The sequence below is a fragment of the Harmonia axyridis genome, chromosome X (assembly GCF_914767665.1).
Source record: "Harmonia axyridis chromosome X, icHarAxyr1.1, whole genome shotgun sequence".
Lineage (NCBI taxonomy): Eukaryota > Metazoa > Arthropoda > Insecta > Coleoptera > Coccinellidae > Harmonia > Harmonia axyridis.
This window is the reverse complement of record NC_059508.1, coordinates 7508974-7532137: the sequence shown is the minus strand read 5'-3', so window position 1 is coordinate 7532137 and position 23164 is coordinate 7508974. Positions and strand designations below refer to the sequence as shown.

The 23164-nt window shown below is 33.7% G+C and overlaps 2 protein-coding genes across 2 annotated transcripts in view; both read right to left on the bottom strand.

Annotated features, from left to right (window-relative positions):
- Window positions 1-6055: 6055 nt before the first annotated feature.
- The window catches only part of LOC123685869 (ras-specific guanine nucleotide-releasing factor 1-like), a 262806-nt gene continuing 245697 nt past the window's right edge, over window positions 6056-23164 (bottom strand). Inside the window, exons 19-23 of the mRNA XM_045625729.1 lie at window positions 14495-14699; window positions 14301-14398; window positions 13936-14218; window positions 7101-7298; window positions 6056-7042 (exon numbers count right to left, since the gene is read on the bottom strand). Of these exons, the coding sequence (XP_045481685.1) occupies window positions 6836-7042; window positions 7101-7298; window positions 13936-14218; window positions 14301-14398; window positions 14495-14699 (991 nt within the window). The 3' untranslated portion in view covers window positions 6056-6835. The remainder of the gene's footprint in view (window positions 7043-7100; window positions 7299-13935; window positions 14219-14300; window positions 14399-14494; window positions 14700-23164) is intronic.
- LOC123685873 (tigger transposable element-derived protein 1-like) lies at window positions 19614-22645 on the bottom strand. Its single transcript, XM_045625733.1, has 2 exons — window positions 22525-22645; window positions 19614-22357 (listed from the first exon to the last, which is right to left on the bottom strand). Exon 2 carries the CDS (start codon window positions 22352-22354, stop codon window positions 20600-20602), a length of 1755 nt encoding a protein of 584 aa, XP_045481689.1. The 5' UTR covers window positions 22355-22357; window positions 22525-22645; the 3' UTR covers window positions 19614-20599.

The following is a 23164-nucleotide window of genomic DNA, read 5'->3' as shown; positions in this document are numbered from 1 at the left end:
ATTTAAGTTTATTTACAAGACCCGATATATCTTTTGTTGTAGGTTATTTATCTCGATTCCAAGCCAATCCACAACAGTATCATTGGACATTAGTAAAAAGGGTTTTCAGATATTTGAAAGGTACCAGTCAGTTGGGTCTAAAATATACAGCAGGTTCCCCAACGTTGTCATGCTATTGTGATGCAGATTTTGCAGGTGATAAGAAGAGTCAAAAATCGACAACCGGCTTTGTGATTTTTGCATTCGGTAATCCGGTTGTATGGTGCTCAAAACTTCAATCAACATTAGCACAAAGTTCATCAGAGGCAGAATTTATTGCACTTACTCATGCTACTAATGAAGTTCTATTTTTAGCACAGTTATTGGCAGAAACTGTGGGTATCAGTTCATTTCCTGTTGATATATATGAAGACAATGAAGCAGCAAGACAAAACTGTCTTGCAGGTACAAGTAAAAGTCGTTTGAAATATATTGCACGTAAATATTTATTAATTCGTCAACATGTAAGTGACAAAAAAATTAATATTGTGAAGATTAATACCAATGATCAGATTGCTGACATTCTTACAAAACCTTCAAGTGCAGCAAAGCTAAGTAAATTTCGTAATCACCTTGTATTCTATGAGGCTTGATTTTTCAGTTGATTTGTATACAAATAACCCAATATGTTCTCTTTTTTTTTCAGTTATCTGTTGTTTATCCATGTATTGTTTAACATACTCGGATAATACTATAATGTCTGTTAAGTATTTGTCTGTGTGGAAGGGTTCTTCGTTCCTGGAAACATGCTTAGACAATACTAAAAATCTGTTGAGTATTTGTCTGTGTGGAAAGGTTCTTCGGTTCCTGGAAACATGCTTAGACAATACTAAAAATCTGTTGAGTATTTGTTTGTGTGGAAGGGTTCTTCGTTCCTGGAAACATGCTTAGACAATACTAAAAATCTGTTGAGTATTTGTCTGTGTGGAAAGGTTCTTCGGTTCCTGGAAACATGCTTAGACAATACTAAAAATCTGTTGGGTATTTGTTTGTGTGGAAAGGTTCTTCGTTCCTGGAAACATGCTTAGACAATATTAAAAATCTGTTGAGTATTTGTCTGTGTGGAAAGGTTCTTCGTTCCTGGAAACATGCTTAGACAATACTAAAAATCTGTTGAGTATTTGTCTGTGTGCAAAGGTTCTTCGGTTCCTGGAAACATGCTTAGACAATACTAAAAATCTGTTGAATATTTGTCTGTGTGGAAAGGTTCTTCGGTTCTTGGAAACATGCTTAGACAATACTAAAAATCTGTTGTGTATTTGTCGGAGTTTTATTGAAAGGTTCTTCGGTTCCTGGAAATATACTCTAATAAATATGTTTATATGTTAAGTGTTTATTCAAGTCATGTAGAAGGGTCTCCGGTCCCTGGGTACATACTTTCATAAACACTAGTGTCTTGATTTGAAGGGTCTCCGGTCCCTGGTAATGATAGATGCGAAAGCAAAAAAATTCGGACACGTATAATGTGTGTGATGAATTAATCAAGTTAGTTCTATATGAAGGAACTTAATATGTATCTGTTATATGTATATGTTGATCTGATGGTATAATATCACTTGTTAGAAGGGTCTCCGGTCCCTGGAAACAATGTATTGATACCATACAAAATATTCAGGAAAGTTGGTTCGCTATAAGGAACCCTATTCGATTGCCTTACAGTAACAGCCTCTACAGTTCCACTGACAATCCTGTTGATTTAGTTTTAAGGCTTGATTTATATAAACTCAAAAGAAATATTAACTATTATTTGTATTTATTGTACTGTATATATTCTATTTTAACTATTGAAATCAGTTGGTTGGAACTTATCTGTATATGTCTTATCTGTTGACTAGTTGTCAGTTCCTCAGTTTGGGAGGGGGTGTTGAAGTAAGAACTGCTGGCCAAATATATTTGGCGCCAGTCCACTTCAATAAAACAACCTGCTGACAACTAATATGATCCGTCTAGTGCGCATGCGCAGCTAGAAAAGTAATATGGCCGCTGAAGGTGGAGATGCCAGTTCTGTCGAGACACGAATAGATAACGGCGTCACACCTTAAGCAGCAAACCTAACCTCCATTTTGTTTTATATTTGTGTTTCCAAGTTTGTTAAATCAACGATTAAAGTGTACAAAATACCTGTATTTGTCAATCCACCCTTACATGGTAGCAGAGCCCTTACAATTTTTTCTTTCAAAAATATATAAAATATCACTCTCAGATATCATGAAAAATATGGTTTGTATGCATTATTATTGAATATCAAGTATAATTTTGCAATTGAATATGAAACTTGAAACTCTAGATGGTTCTATATTTGTTTAGATCAACTGTTGTTCAGTAGAATTCGCCATCTTCCAAAAAATCTTTACCGCTCTATCTCGGCACGAATCATCCTTCACTAGTATAGAAAATTTTTTTCAGTTTTCACGCCATCTCTGATATGATAGCACAAACTGATGAACTCATTAATTTATTCAACGTTATCTATCGATTTGCCCTTAAAATTTATAATTTTGTTATAATACTATCTACAATCATGTGATAATTTTTGAAAGTGGATATTCTCAGCAATCGACTTAAGCAGTAGACATGATTGCCTCGAAGTTTTAATTTGAGTTTTGAGATCATCGCCGAAGACTCATCAGATATTCAGAAAGAAGTAGTGGTTTCAAATAGGATTTGTTATTTTTTTTTATAGCCAGATATGCATTGAAGTAGTGATAGAGCATAATTAGGTATGTGATATTTTCACTCCTTCAACACACTGAATGCAATAATTTAGAAGCATTCTTCGTTCGATATTTCTATCAATTGTAGGAATCGAAAAACTCTAAATGAACTTTTGTTACAAATTAACGATTGACACTTTAATTCATTGTGTTTATAAAGCCAACAACGACAAGACAGAATTTTCAACAATTGCCAACACTTTTCAACTATTCGAATCCTGGTTGCTTTCGGAAAAGCATATTATCTAATCTAAAATTCGATAACATTGTTCGAAATACTATTTTGCCTAGACGATTTATGAATTTAATTTTTCCTCAGAGACCTAGGTACTCACCTCGAATGTATTCGATAGGGTTCGTCGAGAAAAAGACATATCAATTGAAATTTTATTTCAATATTTATACAGAAGAGTCAATTTATAAAGCTTCCTTGGTTGTCTAATGTATATGTTATGATGACAATGGATCCATTCTTTTTTCAATATCTGAATACCTATAATACAGTTTTATATAAATTATCTTAGAAGTCTGGTGAGTAATATTATGATTGTCTGAATGGAGACATTGTGATTTCTCTATTCCTTAACTTCTCGATTCCATCTTTCCTTTTCTCTTCGAGGTTCAAGTTTAACATAAGCCTCCTTTCTGCTTTCCAAATGAAGAAACATTACATCTTTTGAGGTTCAGGAATAAAAATTAGTATGCGTTTTATCAATACTTTAATCTCAATTAACATTACATCTGAACATGAATACGTGGAGAAATATAATTATTATCTATAAGAACTAATTTTTCATATCTTCGGATTTCCTTCATGTTTAAATATCAGAATAAATATATTTCAGAATAAATAGAAGGTGAATATCATAGTGAGAACATTCAATTGCATAGCCAACTCATTTCAAATTCATTGACATGAATAGTCAAAATAATGATATGCGATTCATATCGGCAATCAGTGATATGTTATATTTTATTCTACTCGATTTTTCATGATATATGAATTATAACTAATTTTTCATATCTTCGGATTTCCTTCATGTTTAAATATCAGAATAAATATATTTCAGAATAAATAGAAGGTGAATATCATAGTGAGAACATTCAATTGCATAGCCAACTCATTTCAAATTCATTGACATGAATAGTCAAAATAATGATATGCGATTCATATCGGCAATCAGTGATATGTTATATTTTATTCTACTCGATTTTTCATGATATATGAATTATAATAATAGATAGGTAAATATATAGATAGATAATAATAGATATCAATAATAATCACAAAATAGCATAATTATCTTTCATTCTGATAGAAAATGTATTAAAATAATTTCAGGACAGATTTCGGGAAATAACAGTTCCTTGTACAACTAGTTTCATAACCATCGAAGACATTCATAGATCAATCTTAAATTGTATTTTGATATTCATCTTCCAAGCTCTCCACCATATGCCAATCAGTCAGTATAATATGTCACCAATTCATGTCAAGTCTCTCTTTTCTCTTTCTCAGAAATGAAAATTAAATTAAAAGATAATGAATTATTGAAGAATCAATAGATTGAGGCTTTCGCGACCATATTTCATAGTTACTTGCTTTTTAGAGTCTTTCGGCCGTCAAAGCATTCGAAGTGAGTATCAGCATTATCGAAATTGGGAAAAGAGATATTCTTGAGGAAGAATATATTGATGAGAATATGTTGGATAGATGTTTGAAAAAAATAGTCTGAAAAAGCACAATGAAAACATATCCTTGACAGCTAGCTATTGGCAATCTAGAAATCCGACTAAAATTACAATCATCAACAACATTTAAACAATCGATAAATATTCTCTAAGTTCAACAATTATTTGCTAGTCCACAGTTTTTTGGCAAGAGAAGAATTAGGATCTCTTTATCGTATGATGTATTCATCCAATTCTTCAATGAGAATCGGATAATTTTGGAGCATTATCAGCAATTATATTCACGATTTGAATATCCTCTAGGTTGTGCCTCAAGTGATACCTTCACGTTTCACATTTATAATCAGGTACTTTCACATCAGTAAAACAATTCATATATTTTTTTTTTTCACCGTATAGGGTATTGGTACCACATCAGCCGGGTCAAGTTTGACCAAGACTAATTTAGGTTGTCGTCAGGAAGATTCTCAATATTCTTGCTGTCCAGAGCAGTATTTCCTTCTGCGCTGTGTCAATATATATATATATAATAATAATATATATATATATATAATAACTATTGTTGTAAGAGCCTAAAGACCCTTAAATTTCATTCAATATATATATATATATATATATATATATATATTTGCTGATTCCGCGTCCTCCTTCTTTTCGAGGTAAGTTGAGCCGCTCTATTGCAGAATTTGGGTGAAGCATGCCTTGTTGGGTAAGTGTTGTTCTCAATCGTCTATACAAGTTCTCCAAATCGGTTTTCGTCCAATTTAGTATTCCACCAGTGTACGTGAATGTGGGTATAGCCCAGCTGTTGATTCCTATTATTTTGTTTTTTGCAGACAATTGTGATTTGAATATTTTTCTAGTTCTTCTTATGAGGTCTGTTTCTGCCGCTTTCTTGTTTTCCTATTGCTTGATTTCATACGTCTGCTGTACACCCAGGTATCTGTACCTTTCCTCCGTCTTCATGCTCGCCATCTCACGTCCATCTGCTAGTCTGATGTTCTCGCCGTCCGCAAGTTTTCCTCTTTTTACCTCCACCGTTGCACATTTTTCTAGACTGAGTCTCATCCCTATATCTGTGCTGAATCTTCTAACGAGTTCCAGCTCTCCTTCTAGTTGTTTTTTCCCTCTAGCGTACAGCTTCAGATCGTCCATATAGAATAGGTGTGTTATTTTCTTCTGTTCTTCTATTGTGTAGCCGTATTCGGATCTGTTCAGCAAGTTGCTAAGGGCATTGAGAGCGAGGCAAAACATTAGTGGGCTCAGTCCATCTCCCTGAAATATGCCGTTTTTAATCCTTATTTCCTCCGTTTTGTATTTGTTTTTCTTGGTGTTGACTGTAAGTGTTGTGTGCCATGTTGACATCAGGCTTTCTATAAGTTTGATGATCTTCTTGTCCACCATGTATATTTCTAGGGCTTTTAATAGCCAGGAGTGAGGCACCGAGTCGTATGCCTTCTGGTAATCGATCCAGAATGAAATCCTTTCATCCTTCATCTTCACCAGAAGTTGACAACGCATATCACATTGAAACATGACGTATTTCCTTGCAGTGTAAAGAAAATTTTTTTGAATTCTATTCAAAATACTATTTGGTACCTATATCTGCAATTAATCTAATATCATCTAACAGTAAATATAACGTCATTCTAGCGACTCGAGGTACTTGATTATCATAAAATTCACATATATATTATATACATATATAAGATATTAATAAAGTCTCTCGTTTGGACACCCTGTAGGTTGAAAGATTGTTCGTGCATTAATTTAATTCAAATTATGTGCCAAAATCTATGAAAACATTAGTGCACAAAGGAAGAATTGAAAATGTCAGGAATTGTGAAACATTATCTCCAGAAAATTTCAGATTATGATTGCAATGTCTTGAATATTATATATTAGATTCTTCAGTTGTCATTTTTCCATTAGAATGAATCGATAGCTCTAATAAGTTTTTAGAGATTGAATCCAAATGAAGCAGATCCTTGGAAAATCCGATTGTCACTTTTCCTTGGCCAGAATTTATTCAATGAAATCTAATCAATATAGATTGAATGGCTGCAAGATACATTATATCTTCGAAAGTTTTCACGTACTTCAAGGAATGCTTGAACTAAACTTCTTTCTATGGCAAATGAATGATTTTTTACTCTAATTACTTCAATTCTCTTGGATCTCACGAACGAGTATCGATCTGAGCAATATCTGACTCTTTGTCTAAACTACTCCTCTAAACAACTAAATAATCTTATAAAAATAATTTGGGGTTCACGCTTATTGCATCATTGAGATCAATCTGAAATCACAGAGTAAATCTAATAGTCAGTCTCAAACAACTCTTAAAATATAAAACTCAAGTCTAACACAAATAATTAAAATTTTTGTGTTTAACATTTTGACAACGACAACTGATGGTGCAGACCTGAAGAAGTCAATCTAGAGGTTCTTGGTTCAATCTCCAGTGATATGCCATATAATTTCTCATCGTCCATCAGCAATGAAGTGTCCAACAGGTAATTTGTTACTTTTCTAATCAACTCGATCTTGTAAGATGTTAATTGGAAGTGTCTTATTTCTCTTATGACATGAGCAATCTGAAAATGAGAATATTAGAAAAATTATATTAATCTTGATAACTAATCGTTATTTCACCATTCTCATTTTAGAGAAATTGAGTAGGTTCTCGGCTGTGAAATTTGGAGTTCCCTCCTCAATGAAGCAAAGGTCTGTGAGATACATTCCAAGGTAAGGGATGCAAGGAGGGTTGCATCTATGTAGGGCATCTCTCAGTGATCTGAATCTGCCATCAGGTGACACTATATTCTGTAGTTTGTCAATCGTCTGTTTGGTCTGAAAATAAATAATTCATTACGAGTTTTCTTGTGAAGCGGGATAAGGACTAAGTTCAAATGCTTCTCATTTCAAGCTCTGATTCAAAGACAGACAAAGACTTTAGTCGTTCACATTGCATCATTATTGAAAACTGACAATTTTATCAAAGCTTCTCGAAACAATACAAAGAGCAAGAATTTGGAACAGACGTATTAATATTCTTCTCAGATGAATTTTTCTTTTGCTAAGCGACGATATAGGAATATCCAAATGTGTTTCAAATGGATCTAGATTTCAGTCAAAGTGAAAAATCAATATGGTATTATATGTTCACATACATATACAAATTATTATTGAATGATACCAACCATTTACCAAAAACGGCCTTTTTTTTCAACTTGAGATTTCGGATTAAATGTACGATTTACTTCAAAAAACTTTGCGAATGAAATCTTCGCCTTTCACCTATTAAAGAACCTGTTTGTTGAATGAATAAAATATAGTTTATTAATGACTCCCATTCAAGGAGTTCTGTAATAAAAATTTAATTGCCATCGTATAAATACGTTGAATACATTGCATAAAACTCACTTCTCAATTACTGGCATCATAAATATCAAAATGAACATCTTTCTTTATAATCAATATACATAGTATTTTATTGATTTTGTCAATTTTTTCAATTACCCATAACTTTCAAACCGCCCTATATATTTCATGTTATTAAGTAAGTTCATTATCTACAACAACTACTTCATACAGACAAAGCAACTGAATTTATTTGTCAGGTCTGATCTAGGAAAAATTGTTAAATAAGATTCATCCCAAAAAAAAAACATCCTCTTCATCAAAATTTCTTGAAGTTGATAGGATATTCAAATGAAAGAGAAAAACTAGAGGGATCATGGTACTTCTCGAATTTTCGCATGCGATTTTAATATTCAATTAATCCAATCAAATCTGAATATTCAGACAAGACAGTAACCTAAATTTCCAGAAAAATTAAGTTTAATTCGGTATTTATTGATGTTATTGCATTATTTAGGTCACGAAATTGGAATACAACGAAATGCAAAAATTTTCAGAGGTCTTTGTTTGGAGAAATTTTTAATTATTTCAATTAGTGACATCACCATTGAAAACGATAACATCGAGGATTAAATTTATTTATCGAATATCTTAATTGAAAATAAACAATAAAATGAGTTCTGAAAAACATCTCAATGAAAAACCTTGATACTATAAAAAACCTTTCATACAAAGAAAGAAAGTTTCACAAAAATTGCTTAAAATGGCTACCATTCTGCTCAATGCATTTCCGTGCTCATTTAATTAGATAAGTTATTGATTTCCTCATCATTTATTGAATAGTTCTTAAACATGTCCGCGAACAAGAAGTTTGGTACGAGCGATGCTCTTCAAACTGAGTTGCTTAAGTGTGGTTCTTGTAAACAATCGTTAATAAAAGTTGGTTTTAAATGCAATCTCTGTCCCAATGTATATCATCCTAGATGTGGTTCGAGATTGAAATTATGTTTCGGAGAGAATCTATTGACTCGATTCTCAAGTCAAAACAATACCTATTTGGCGAGTGAAACAGGCGAAACTGGGTCTGGAGGTACACAAATTTCTGGTGAGTCTACTAACCAGGATCTTCTTCTGAAAATCATAGAAGAATTAGAAGTCAAAAACTCAATTTTGATTGAGAATTCTTCATTATTGAAAGATAAAATCACTTATCTAGAAAATGAGATATCTAATTTGAAAGAAATAGTAATAAATAAAATTATCATAGGTAACGCGGCTATTCCCACGTATGTTACAGGTAATGTCAGAGAATCTAAAAATGTGGTAGCAAAAGATCGCAAGAAAGAAATTGCCAATAAAACAGAAGTAACCAAACCCATTATCACTTCATTTGAAGAAAATAATGCTCTGCGCACAACAAAAAATCCAGATATTGCTCGTAATAAGGGATACAATTCCGAATCTCATCAAAGTGTGAATGAACCCAAATCGAACACGAATTGGCAGACTGCGACTCGTGGAAAGCAAAAAAAAAGGCTTCTAGACAGGCTTTGATAGTGGGAAATTTTTCGGGAACATCTGATATCGAAGGGATTGAAAAATATAGACCCCTTCATGTAACGAACTTAAAGCCTGATACTACACCTGAAAAACTTTTGGTCTTTCTAAAACCAAACTTCGCTGATGTGAAATGTGAAGCCCTAAAATCGAAATATCCAGAGAGTTAAGCATCATTCAAAGTACTTATACTAAAGAGTCAATTTGATAGAGCTCTTGAAGCATCTAGCTGGCCGAAAAATGTGAGCGTCCATCACTTTTTCCAACGCCGAAATCCGCAACCGACGCAAGCATGAAACGAGATTAAATCTGAAAGAGTTTCCTCAAAGATTGAGTTGAGTATCATGCAACAAACTGAGTAACCTTGAAGTGTTTCAGTCTGAGGAGGAAGCTGATATCATTAGTGTCGCTGAACACTGGTGCAGCTCTGACAACATCGAGCTGATGGTGATTCCAGGCTACCAGCAGGCTGATTTCTTCTGTCGCCCCAATAAGATCCATGGCGGTACAGTGTTGTATGTGAAGTGCGAAATTCGGGTAAATAATTTGATGGTTTCCAGATATTCGGATTAAATGCATTTCGAAGTATGTGGCGCGAAAGTACTGTATCAGGGTGTGAAAATAGGGATTATCTGTGACATCACAGGATGCTACAAGAGTATTAACAAATATTTCGGGAAGGACATCATCCTCGAAAGTTGATTATATTATAAGTAATATTGCCTTGAATGATTGTGAGGCAAGAGTAATTGAAGCAAACCTCAGTGATCATAAAGTTCTATCAGTGGTCTTCAAAATTCCAGAGAAATTTTCAAGCAGTCAACTGTCTAATGAAAAATATATCAGATCGTTTTCTGAACATAAAATGATGAAATACGTGACAGACCTCTCTGTGATTTGCTTTGATGGAATTTATGAGAGCGGTGATGTAGATTCGTGTTTTATGGCATTCTTGAATACTGTTACTCATTTGATTCACGAGAGTTTTCCAGTCAGGCGCATAACCTTCCCGAATAAAAGCTGGGTAACACGTGAAGTTAGGCAGGCAAGTCTACATTTGAGAAATTTGCACTGGTTGCATTCTGAATTAAAATCCGAAGATTCTTTTGAGATTTACAAAAAATTCAAAAAGCATTATAATTCACTATTGAAAATCACAAAAGCAAACTTTTATGCAAATATGATAGAAAATTCGACTAACAAAAACAAAGCTGTCTGGGGTATTGTAAACCGGGAAACTGGTAGGGGGGATCAAAATCGGAGTGTAGTGTCTCTCAATTTGCATGGAACTCTCTGTTCGGAGTCCCATGCGATTGCTGAGGCTTTCGCTGAATATTTTTCTGGGATTGCAACTGTTAGCTTGCAACAATGCTATGGAAATTATATATCTCGCATGTTCACAACATCTAACTTGGTGCCCCATAGCTTTTACTTCCGACCAGTAGCTATGGAAGAAGTCATAAGTGCCATAAATTGCTTGGAAAATAAAAAAAGTGCTGGTATCGACTGCATCTCTTCAAGAATATTAAAAGTTTCGGCAGTGTATTTTGCAGGTCATATTGCGCACCTGATGAATTTGTCAGTTACAACTGGCACATTTCCATCTACACTAAAGATAAGCAGTGTTGTTCCAGTACATAGACGAAATGATGTAAATGAAATAGTAAATCACAGGCCAATCTCAATTGTCAGTGCTATTTCCAAAATTATTGAAAAATTAGTTTTGAAGCGAATGTTGGATTATTTGAATGAATTCGATATTATCACAAGTTGTCAACACGGATTCAGGGCTGGTTGCTCAACTGAGACCGCCGCTGTGTCATTTGTTGAAAATACTTATAGATGGTTGGATGATGGCCTATGTGTCGCTGGTATCTTTTTCGACTTATCGCGGGCATTTGATTGCCTAACTATACCGTTTATAATGGATAAATTATATAATTTAGGATTTAGAGGAATTTTCTTAGAATGGTTGCATAGCTTCCTGGCGGGAAGATCCATGATTGTCAGGGTGGGTGACTCATATTCGAGTAAATATGGTGTCAATATCGTTGTTCCTCAAGGATCGGTGTTGGGACCTCTCTTGTTTATTTTATACGTGAATGATATGCCTGAATATCTAGCTATAAATTAATTAAATAAGTTTTATTTGCGGATGACACCTCTATTGCCGTAGCATCCAGAGATATTAATGAGCTCCAATTATGCTGTACCAGTCTACTGAGGGGCTTCATTGATTGGTGTGGAGCAAATGCGCTTATTGTTAATATTGAAAAAACAAACCTTATATCTTTTGGCATAAGGGGTTCTGTCCCATTGACTCTTCAGTTGGGAGATGTACAAATTTCTTCTACAGAAAGTGTAACATTTTTAGGTGTACATCTCGATGGTAATTTGAAATGGTGTGAACACATTGATGTATTGAGTAAAAAACTCAATACACCATATTACGCTATAAATAAATTAAAACTATGTCCTTGTATTTATATATACAAATGTCTTATGAATACAAGACGTAATCTGAGAAACTTGGTTGGATTGTCGAACTATCACAATCACGAGAAACCAAAGAACATTGTGTCTTCCTCAACATGGGACAACAAAATTTGAACTGTCCCCATCTTATAAGGGCATTAAAATGTTCAATAATCTACCTGACAAAATTAAGATTTCAAATGAGTTCAGAATCAAGGATGCCATAAAGCGTATATTAATTGAAAAAGCTTATTACAGTGTGGGGGAAATCATGACAGATGGTAAATTCAGATTATCTTTGTTCACTTATTATGTTTTGAGATTATATTATATATTTGTGTTCATTTTCTCTTAGAAATAGCTTATTGATTTGTACCTCATTATATATGACTTGTTCCATACATTCTTTGTAATGTCAAAGGGATCAATAAAGAATTATATTATTATTATTATATATTATAATATTTTTTAATTTGTTGCAAGCGTCCTCGATTCTCTCAAGAAAATTCTATCGTTTATTCGTGTCGAGTGAACTCCTGATTTCGAATAAACCGAAACAAAATAATGGATAGGATTCAAGTCGGGGCTCCATGCAGGCCAATTATGAGGTCCACCCCTACCTATTCAACGATTCAGAAAATTTTCGTTCAAAAAATTGGTCACAATTGCCTTGAAATAAAGTGCAGCCGCATAGTGTTGAAAACACATTAACATCTTCGTCAAGCAAAACAGGTAAAATATTTTGAATACAATTTGAATAATATTGACCGGTTAAAAAGAGTGGTACTGCGTGCGAACCAAACAATCTATTATTATAAACACCACACCAAACATTGAATGAAAACCTGTATTGGGAATGGGCGTGTTACGAGCAAAAGGATTTGGTTCGACACAGATATGTAATTTTTGTCAAATTATTTACACCATCTCTGGTGATTTGTGCTTCGTCGATAATTAAAAATATGTATGAAATTCTTTGATTTCGCAATATCCACATAAAAACTAGTTGAGCTTTTTCATCGGCTTACTCTAACTTCTGAACTTTGCCTATTACAACTTGATTTATTGAATATTGAAATCTCATAGAAATTTCGAGAAACTTTTTGTCCTTCAATTGAATATCCTATCATATTCGAGAAGTTTTGATGTACAGGGTGTTGTTTTGAGTTGAATCTTATTTATCAATTTTTCCTAGGCCGTAAATGAAATAAAATGCAGTTGCTTTGTCTGTATGAAGTAGTTTTTGCAGAGAATAAACGTACCAAATATCATGACAATATATATCGTGGTTTTAATGTTATGTGTGATTGACGAAATTGACAAAATCAATGAAATACTCCGTATCATGCTTATAAAGAGAGATAGACCCTTCAAATATAGGCTACTCTCACTTGCCCCAGTGTCCTCTATATGCCCTTAGCTTCCGCTCATTTACCAATGAATCACACTGTATATTAAATTTATGATTAAGGATGTCCACCATCAACCACTTGATTCATATACGATCTCATACCTTATGAAATTAATTGAGGAATTCTCTATATCAAAATACAGCAACATTAATTGATCAAAAATCTGTATGATATTTCACTTCAAATACTTGGAAATGTATGTATGTTTAGCTCAAGAGGCAATGTAATATTCTCCAATTTTTCTGTCTCAATAGTTTTATTTCTGTAATAATGACAAAAAGTTTGAGTTAGCAGGGCAAGAATTCTTTCAATATAGTCAACCCATCTATTGGAGTGATAAAAACGAAGTAAGTCTAAATATACCTACGAAAACTTTGATTGACCCAAAAACAATAACGACCCTAAAACACAATTTCTTTATATTGAAAAAAATCGTTATTGATTCCGGTATTGACTCAAATGTGAATCTCTATTGTCTTCATTGAAATAAAAAAATGAGTAGATAAATTGAACATAAATTATGAGAGTGAGTATTGAGAGGGATAGCTGAAGTTGTTTTTCCTAAAACCAGACACACTAGGATAAGTGCTCATAGGTGAATCATCACCTTTGAGTTGCTGAATTGGTGAAAAGAAGAAAAATTTCGCTATGATAGTCTTGAGAACTGATTAAATATCACTCACAGTTTTCGATACTTTATCCCAAGTCTTTTTAAGCCTGCAAACTGAACTGTTGGTGAAGGCTGAGCAAATCTGCAGTACGCCATTGAAATTATGAAGACATCTACATAAGTCGGCAACAGCCGCCCATTTCTCTATAGCAGTAACTCTAGTACTTATTGAATTCCTCCTCATAATTTCTGAAGCTACCAGTCTTGATACATCATTGAATCTTCTTGTCATCATCACTATGTGAGGAGCTTTAATTTTCTTGTCATTTTTCATCCATGCTTGACCGAGGAACTCTCTGAAATATTTCAATAGCGAATCAAAGAATTCCTTGTTTGTAATGAATCTTCAATTCGTTGTTATTGAAAATCTGAACTCACTCGCTTGAAATAGCTATAAATATTTGATGGTCTATGTAAGTCAGTTGCTCTGCTATTTGTAGGGCAGAAAGGGTTTCAATACTCTCCTTGCTTGGATGCTGAAAACAATTCAAATTTCAGTATGACACTACAAAATGGATGTTTTTTTAAAACAAGAAGAATAAATTCGATTCTGTGGCAATAGAAATACTTACAGAGAGCGTTGTTAATAAGGTTTTTATATCGACTTTAGAGCCATCACCTTCCTCTTTGCTCAGGAGTCTCAATAATTGGGCTGCAGATTTGTGTTCAGCAGGAAGTAAATTGGGACTGTATATAATACCGTCTAAAAACTCTATCGTCATAGTCTTCAATCGATGATCATTCTCGAAATCCTGGGGATGCTTGAAAATCCAGTGCCTTAAAAAGTTTCCATCATGAATATACCACTTTCTATCGAAATAGAACAATAACAATTTCACTTCATAAAGTGATACCTATGTATTGAAATAATTTCAAAGGAAACATTGCCTGAAAATTTTATGCAACTTTCACTATATGTGAAAATTCTTCCCGAACGATTGTGATGGGATGTATTTCTTCTGGTCAACGACAAAAGTAAACCTGCTACCTCGGGTTCGGTAATCATCAATAATGTAACTGAGTATTCCACATCTACAGTTCTCTCATTTCACCCAAATCCTTTGTTTCAGTTAGAATACTTTATGAAAAAACTTCACAACACCATATATTATTACTGAAATCTTCATAAACTGCTGACTTGACGAAAATAATCCTGTAACCTCGGAGTTTAGTCGACATCAAGAATTCATATCGATTTTTCACATTTGCAGCTTCCTCATTTCGGCTGAATTCATACAGGTCAGTCAGAAACCTTCGAAAAGTAACTTCACAAACTTTATACCTACACCATTACTGAATTCTTCATAAACGGCGGTGATGAAAAGTATTCCGCTTCAATAATAGAAAGGATACTTCAGCCTATCATCAATAATTCGACTCGATTTTCCACAGTACTAGTTCACTTCATTTACAGAATAATAATAATAATAATTATAATAATAATAATTATAATAATAATAAAGTTTATTTGACTATAAAAACAAAATGAACACTTCAAATGATATTGTACGAATAAAATGAAATAAAGAGACAGAGGCTCACTTCTAAGAAGCTCACCTGTTAGTCGCACAACAGAAATACGATTCAAAGACAGCCACTACAAATATGAAAACAAAATAAAAAAAATTCTCTGGCCCAAATGGGCATCATATACATCGGAACTTAAATATATCAGGATACACCGTGTGGAACTGCACAACAAACGCACTTAAGTCAACTCTGGCAATAATTGTCACTTCAGGGAATGTTAACATGAATAATAATACATGAATAAATGTGACTTTAGGGAATTTGTCACTTCAGAAAACGAATAGCAAACAAATCTCTTATATTTTATCTGCGTCATATTTTGTTATTAATAACGTTATGTATGGTTTTTCTATTCAAACCGAGTAGCCACCGAATCACTTCCTTCTTGAATCTCACAGGGTCTCTCAAAGCTCTCAACGTAATTGGGATTGTTCCATATATTTTGGGAGCTAAATATGTGCAAGATCTCTGACCTATCGTTTTCGTCGTTTTACTCTCTTAATAGTGGTCGAGTTTGTGTCTAGTGGGGTAGTTATGATCGATTGGCCGAAGTTCAATTTTTCTCCTTTTTATGAGTGCTGCAATCTTCATGAAATACAGTTGCCTCAAATCCAGCACATGTGCGACTCTGTATATCTCGTCACTAGGAAACAGCATTCTATGACCGCAAATTATCTTCAGTATAAATTTCTGAACGATATTCAATCTTTCTATATGCATATCATATGCTGCCCCCCAGCCCGAAATACTATATGTCAACAGCGACTGCACTAAGCCAAAATAAACCATCCTTAGATATTTCAGATTGAGTAGCTTTTTGAGACGTTTGAATCTTACATATATAAAACCGCTTGTGACAGTTCGGCAAATTTTAAACGTAGAATCACAGCCCAAACGGGACCATCTAGAGCAAAAATGACAAGAATAAGATCCCCCCTCAAAATCATCTCGAGATCCCAGAAAAAATCCAAAACCTTCGATGCTCCTCGCGGTTTTCGAGTATACAGGGTGTTTCGGATTATTTTGACATTTCAAGTCCCATATTTCTGTGTTATCTGTGGACAATTTGACTGTCAGTGTCATGTTAAGAATAAATATTCCATTTCGATATATGAAAGTTTTTGAGAAAGTTTGCAGTTTCCAAAATTGTTGTTTAATATTTAAATAAATGACGACAGATAAAATGCAAAGTCTTCGGCGAATCAAAAATTCGATAGATAATTGTCAAAATTTGGAAATGAACATTGATATCATCGAATGCATTTTTCTCAATTCAGGTTTGTTTTAAGTGTTTGTATTATTGATTCAATTGGATGAATGTTACTTTATTTCAGGAATTTTTCGTTTATTTTCCACAAACTATAAAACTACATTCTCTTTCGTGAGAATTTGAATCTATTGCGACAGAAGATGGAACTACAAAAGAGAACAGAAGCTTCATCTGATCATGTATTAAACAGATAGAAAAACTCCTTATAGATAATTCACAATTGGCTTTATTACTGGAAAAAGAGCCAAGTTAGTCAGATGACATTCAAAAATTTCCATGTGTTTTTTGAATATCTAAAATATACACTTTTACGACAGAAGAGTGCAAAAATATAAATGACCAATCCGTTTTTGAAGAATTTGAGTGCAGAGCTGTTGAATTTATAAAGAATAAGTCAAATCTTTCATTCTAATAATTTCAATTCAATGTACCTAGGTATAAAATACTTTAAAAAGTAACTATTCATTAAAACATTCCATTTCATGAATGAATGATTAAACTCGTATAAACATGTAGATACCTATTTCACTAAAGTTTTCAATCGTTATAGGAATAGTTGCTCTATGGCCAGTTCGAGAATGATATCCTGCTGATTTATTCATTGCTTTTAATTTCGGTAAAAATTAAATTATTATTTGATTCAGATCCAAAGTTAACATTTGAAAAAAATCAAGTCAGTGTAGTTATCGAACCCAGTAACATGGGTCAATAGTATTGGCTGATACAATTTTAGTACTGAGGCAGTCATTTCAAATACTGAACACATCTTCTGACTGAAGTAAAAATTGAACAATGATCTTTTTTCACTTGCATCTTGAAATGAATTTTGCACTTTTTCAGTGTTCAATAATGGGATAATTATTAAATTGACTCAAGGGATTAACAGAGTTTGCTTCATCAGGATTAGTTAATACTGCTAAAGACGTTAATAAACCTATTAATTTCTTATATGGTTCATCATTACAACTCTCTTTTGTTGAATCAAATTTCAATTAAGTTTTCAAAGGAGTTTTCATATGTTTACAATTAGACATGTTGAATTATTGCAATACATATTTGAAGAATATAAACAATTACTATACTACCTTTTTCAACATTTCTAGTGATATTCATCCCTAAACATTTTTTTAGCTTTTCCTAAATTCTTTATGATAAAATTATCACTTAAATCTTCTATCAAATATATTCATTCAGAATTAACATTTGTTAATACAGAAAAGTCATCCACATACAATGCAACAACAGTTAGCAAGTTATTTTTTGATTTTATGTAAATACAATGCTCAATTGTTGATCTTTGCTAACTAATATCTGTCAAAATTTTATTTACTATATATATTACTCTGTTCAATTTACTTCTGAGTAAAACCCAGAGCTACAAGCTAGCTCTATAACGTTACGAACCATCACTATTAAGCTTTCATCATTCAGCTGTCCTCCACTGAATCAGAATTATCTAGTGAAATTTCTATATCATCCCTTATCTATGATAACTACATCTCGACTGGTATTAATGAAATTGTTACCTGTATCCCTTTGATAATTCACCAGAACCCACAAAAATCATTTTTGTCCATATACCTTCAAGAAATATGCAACAGAAGAGTATGCAAAATTCATCGATACAATTTTCAGATTCTAAAAACGCCTTAGTTCTTCAGGAATGTCCAATTGGTCTTTCGATATTATAAATTATGGAAGATAACCTACTATTAACCAAATTTTTAGATTTCAAAAGGTGTCCTTCCTTGTATTCTAAATATATACACCCTATATAATTGTTGATCGAATATTGTATTTCTTAATAAATTATGGAATAGAAGAATAATTTGTTGCTCAACTGAAAAAAGTATTGATGAACCTTGGAAATGAGGGACTTCTTATAACCTGATTTCTCAAAGATGTTACACCTAGATATGATATTATTACGATTGCTTGTAAGGCAACATAAGCCATGGGTTTTTGAAAGGTAGATCTATTCATTCTGCCTCTTTTCAGTTTATTATAGCTATACTGAATATTCCTAAAACAAAATTTCACTGTAGGTCTTTTCATAGATCTTATCGAATGATTATGTGAATTCAATATTTGTCAAAACTGAAAATAAACATTGAATGCAGATTCTTTATTTCAGGTAGTATTTCTATTGACTGATAATAACTCTCACATTTTGATTATGCATTTTTCCCAAATTTTTTAAAGAAGAAAGAAATCGCCATTTCTAGAGAAATGAGAATTTCAGATTTCAAAATGTCTCATTTCTCCAAAAATGACTGATTATTACTTCAAATATATACGCCCTATATAATTGTTGATCAAATAGTGTGTATTTCTTTACATATTAGTTAATAATTTGAAGCTTTAATCTCAATTTTCAGACTCGAATTGGTCCAACATCTCTAGATACTCCTAATTGATATTCGATAAATAAATATCCTGTATAATTATCCGTCCAAACGAAAATAATCCATCTTCTGAAAAGAAAAACAGGTAAATGTTTACTATATAGAATTAATTTTAATAATGATTCAAAAGTGATGAAATATTGCAGACTTACTTATTTTGGGTCTTAGATCACTAATCCGCTGTCATAAGTTCCTTAATCCAGCTAATTTTTTTTTTTAACTGTGAAGTTGGCCTAATGAAGGTGAGGTTATCCACATTAATAGCTAGTTTTCTTGTATTTTATTAACTGATTCTCGTTAGAAATGATTAATTAATCACATTTCAAGCTTTCCCTGAAATAAAAATGCCTTTTTTTCGTCAAAATCGATGGTTTTATCGATTGTTTATATATGGCGGCGGCCATCATGTTTAATACGTAACGTCTGTCAGATGCGAAATAATCTACAACGTTCCTGTATGCCAGATCTTCCTGATGGGATCGGTTTTTTACTTGGTGGAAATTCATATAGATTGTTTGAGATTATGACGTATTATAAAACTGTATGGAAACTCATAATTTTCGCACACCTATTCGAGTAGAAAATTCGGCAAGTTTATGATAATTTATATGTTCATGTTGAGTGTCTGTGGGGGTATATATTTCGGAAATGTTTTTGAAGAATTCATTAAACCTATCGGTGAATTCAGGGAATTTACGATGAAAATAATGCTCGGCCAAGTAAAGAACAAAATGTTGGACATCCTCATTTTCCCAACAATCATAGGATCTCCAACAATCGGACATAACAGTAGTTTCTGGAAGAATCCACTCCTTGATTAATTCCAACAACGTATCCTGACTCCTATCAGCAACTGGAACCATGAATACTTTCTTGGATTCTCGCTCGATTCCCCCAAAAATCCACTGCCCCTCTATAATTCTACCTCGATTATATTTTCTCTAACCAAATTTCGCTTCATCTATTTCTACAATTTTGCCCGGTTCCCTCAAAGGTTCGGTATCAGTATCAGCTATAGACTGATCTGATTAAAAGAGCGGTAATACTTGTTAAATGAAAACCATAAATAGTTGGAACCAATTAACAAGATCTTCACATATAATACACTTGCCAATTTTTCGAATCCAAAAGGGGCACGAAAATTCGATCCCTGTTAATGTCATAATCTCATTCAATGTAAGTACAAATGTGTCACACTGGCAACGTTGCTGATTATTCCGCTTCTGACAGGTATTACGTAAGGTACCGGCGGGTTATAAGGCCCACCTAAGCTTCTGTGAGTGATTTTTTTTTTCATTTTAATATATTTCACTGAAACGCTTTATGAAAACCAAACCTTCATTCTTTTTCTGTTCAAATATAAAAATAAAACTTTCGAAATTCAACGTGATAAATTTAAAAAAAAACATATAAGAAAAGTAGAATATTGGACCTTATTTCCGGTCGCTCTCGAAATAGGGCCCAGCTTGCATTTATGGAGCACAATCCCAACAAACGAAATCTTCATTATCTTCTGCAGTATATCCAATACATTCTTCGTGTGCCCAAAGATTGCAACTTGTGCATCGACGCATATCAGCCTCAAAATCTTCATGGCAGATGCTGCACATCCACGATTCTGTCACTTCTGGTTGTTTTTCAACATTTTTTTTGGAAGATTTTGAACTCAACGGAATGTTTTCTTTATTTTTATCAGAAAACAAGTCTCTACAAAGAGTCTGTGCCTTGTAATTGATTGCTTTTCTTCTAGGAGTTGAAGTAATTTTTTTCAATTTGCCCTCCGGGGTAGGAAAAATGGAATGAAATGTGTTTTCCTTTGAAGAACAGGCTGGTAAAATTTTCGATGATGAGCTCGGTAAAATTGAAGCAGGAAAACTAGATGATGCTTCTGAGGTTTCTGGAACTGTACCTGAGCCGCTTTCATATTCCATGGATTTTTGGAGTTTGAGTTTTAATCTCATTAATGGCAAATTATCTTCTTCATCACTTGAGCTTGAAATGTCCGAAATGGGCGCATCAGGGTATGGATTCTCTTGATGTGTTGGTAGAGAAGGCGCAAAGGCAGTCTCTGCTATTGCATTTGGGTTGTAGGGATAGATACCTGTACTTCTGAAGCCATTAGTGATATTGTCAATTGACATACACTTATTCCAGGTTGGTGTGAACACGAGTCCGAATCTATCTTTCGTCATTCTTCGATCTGGATATTTGTCCCAGTAGAATAAGAGTTCTTGATCCCAGTTGTGTTCGAACGATCTGAACACTGACTTATCTAGTGGTTGCAATTCATGTGTGGTATTGCTTGGGAGACAGAAAATTGTAATATCAAATTCTTCAGCTTTAAGGACAATATCTATATCCAAGTGACAAGAAGCTCCATCAAGAATCAACAAAACTTTACCTGGTGCTTTATAGGTAGCGAAATGTTCCAGCCACTTGACAAATATTTCAGAAGTCATGCTGCCTTTGGGTGCCATATGCACGACAGCTCCGTCAGGCAGATTATCTTTGAAAGTAGGTTTTAGACGCTGTCCTTTGAAAAGAATCATGGGTGGTATTGTATGGCCAACCGCATTTACACAAGCTACAATTGTTGCATTTTCAGCGTGTTCGTGAGCTACCAAATGAACACGGCGGGCACCTTTCTGAGCAAGTACTAACTGGGAATGATGGAGAGTTAACCTGCATCCTTTTTCGTCTAAATTGTATATTCGATGTGGGGAGTGGCGTACTTGCAATTTATCCATAATATTTCCGAGTTTTGTGAAATAATCTTTGACAATAACGGGATTCAGCTTTTGGGCCCTGGCAGGGTTCATACTTTGCGCCTTACGCTTCGACAGTGCAGGATGACGTTTTAGAAATCGCTGGAACCAATCTTTCCCCGCCATTTCTTTCTGAACATTAAACTTGTTTTCTATGGAATTTGCTTTTGTAAAATTGTACACACATCTTCGCAGTTGCTTTGGTGTTAACGGAACTCTTACTTCCGAAAGCCGTATTATACGATTTTCTAGTTCGTTCTCTTGATCAGCAGTCAGAAGTTTTTTGCGTCCAAGTTTCCTTTCTGTATCTCCAGATTTCAAATGATTTCGTAAGGTGCGCCTTGGAATACCACAGTGCTTTTCAACATAACGCTGTGATTTACCTTGTTTCAACAGGTCGATGGCTTCTTCCATCATTTCGGAAGTCCAATTGGCCCGTATACCTCTACACTTTTTGCCCATAATCTAGAAAAATAAACGAAAAAATGCATATCATTCGAATAAATAAAGTCACTGGAAACAAGGCCCACTGACTGGAAATAAGGCCCAGTAGTGGGCCTTATTTCCAGAACAGCGATATTGATGATTTTTAGGTAAGTTTCAATAGAACCCAGGATAAAAATGATACTTACTGAGGAAAAAATTTCACTAGATATTCAATATAATCAGAGCCCTAAATAAAAAACTAGGAAGCATTCACTCAAATAAGTCTGGAAGCGAATATACCTAGAGCAGTATTTATAACAGCACTTAAGAGTCTGTTTACACCACACTGCTTGGGAAGCAGAGGGGTCGCAACGTGAAGGGGCAAGAGCGGGTGGGCGTCGACTATCGTAGTAAAAATATCTAGACCGTATTAGGCCCTCAGCCCAGATAGAATGAATTTGTAACGCATTGGGATGATCTCGTTTTTTTCTCGAGTTCTACTAGTGCGTGTCGGAATATGCAGCCGCATTTTCGACATTTTGATGAAATGAAATGATTGTCAAATGGTCACCTATGATTATGGTTGTGATTGTAAAGACGGTTTCTTTATAATAAGAACAGAGTTGTGAAACACGAGCTGTTTTTTCGGTCTTGAAAAAGACTCTACTTTCCATAATTACTTGATATCGAATTGAGAATCCAAATACGCTTTGATATATTACCATTATCCTCATTTTTTGAATTGTTAAAAACCCTTATGAATTAAATGGAATGAATTTTGAAATATCTAATCCGAAATAAAAAAGTTTCATTGAGAATTTTGATGAACTCATTTCATAAATATCT

Excerpts from the sequence above, each read along its gene's own strand:
- LOC123685873 (XM_045625733.1), bottom strand. The coding sequence starts at position 22,354 with ATGGGCAAAAAGTGTAGAGGTATACGGGCCAATTGGACTTCCGAAATG.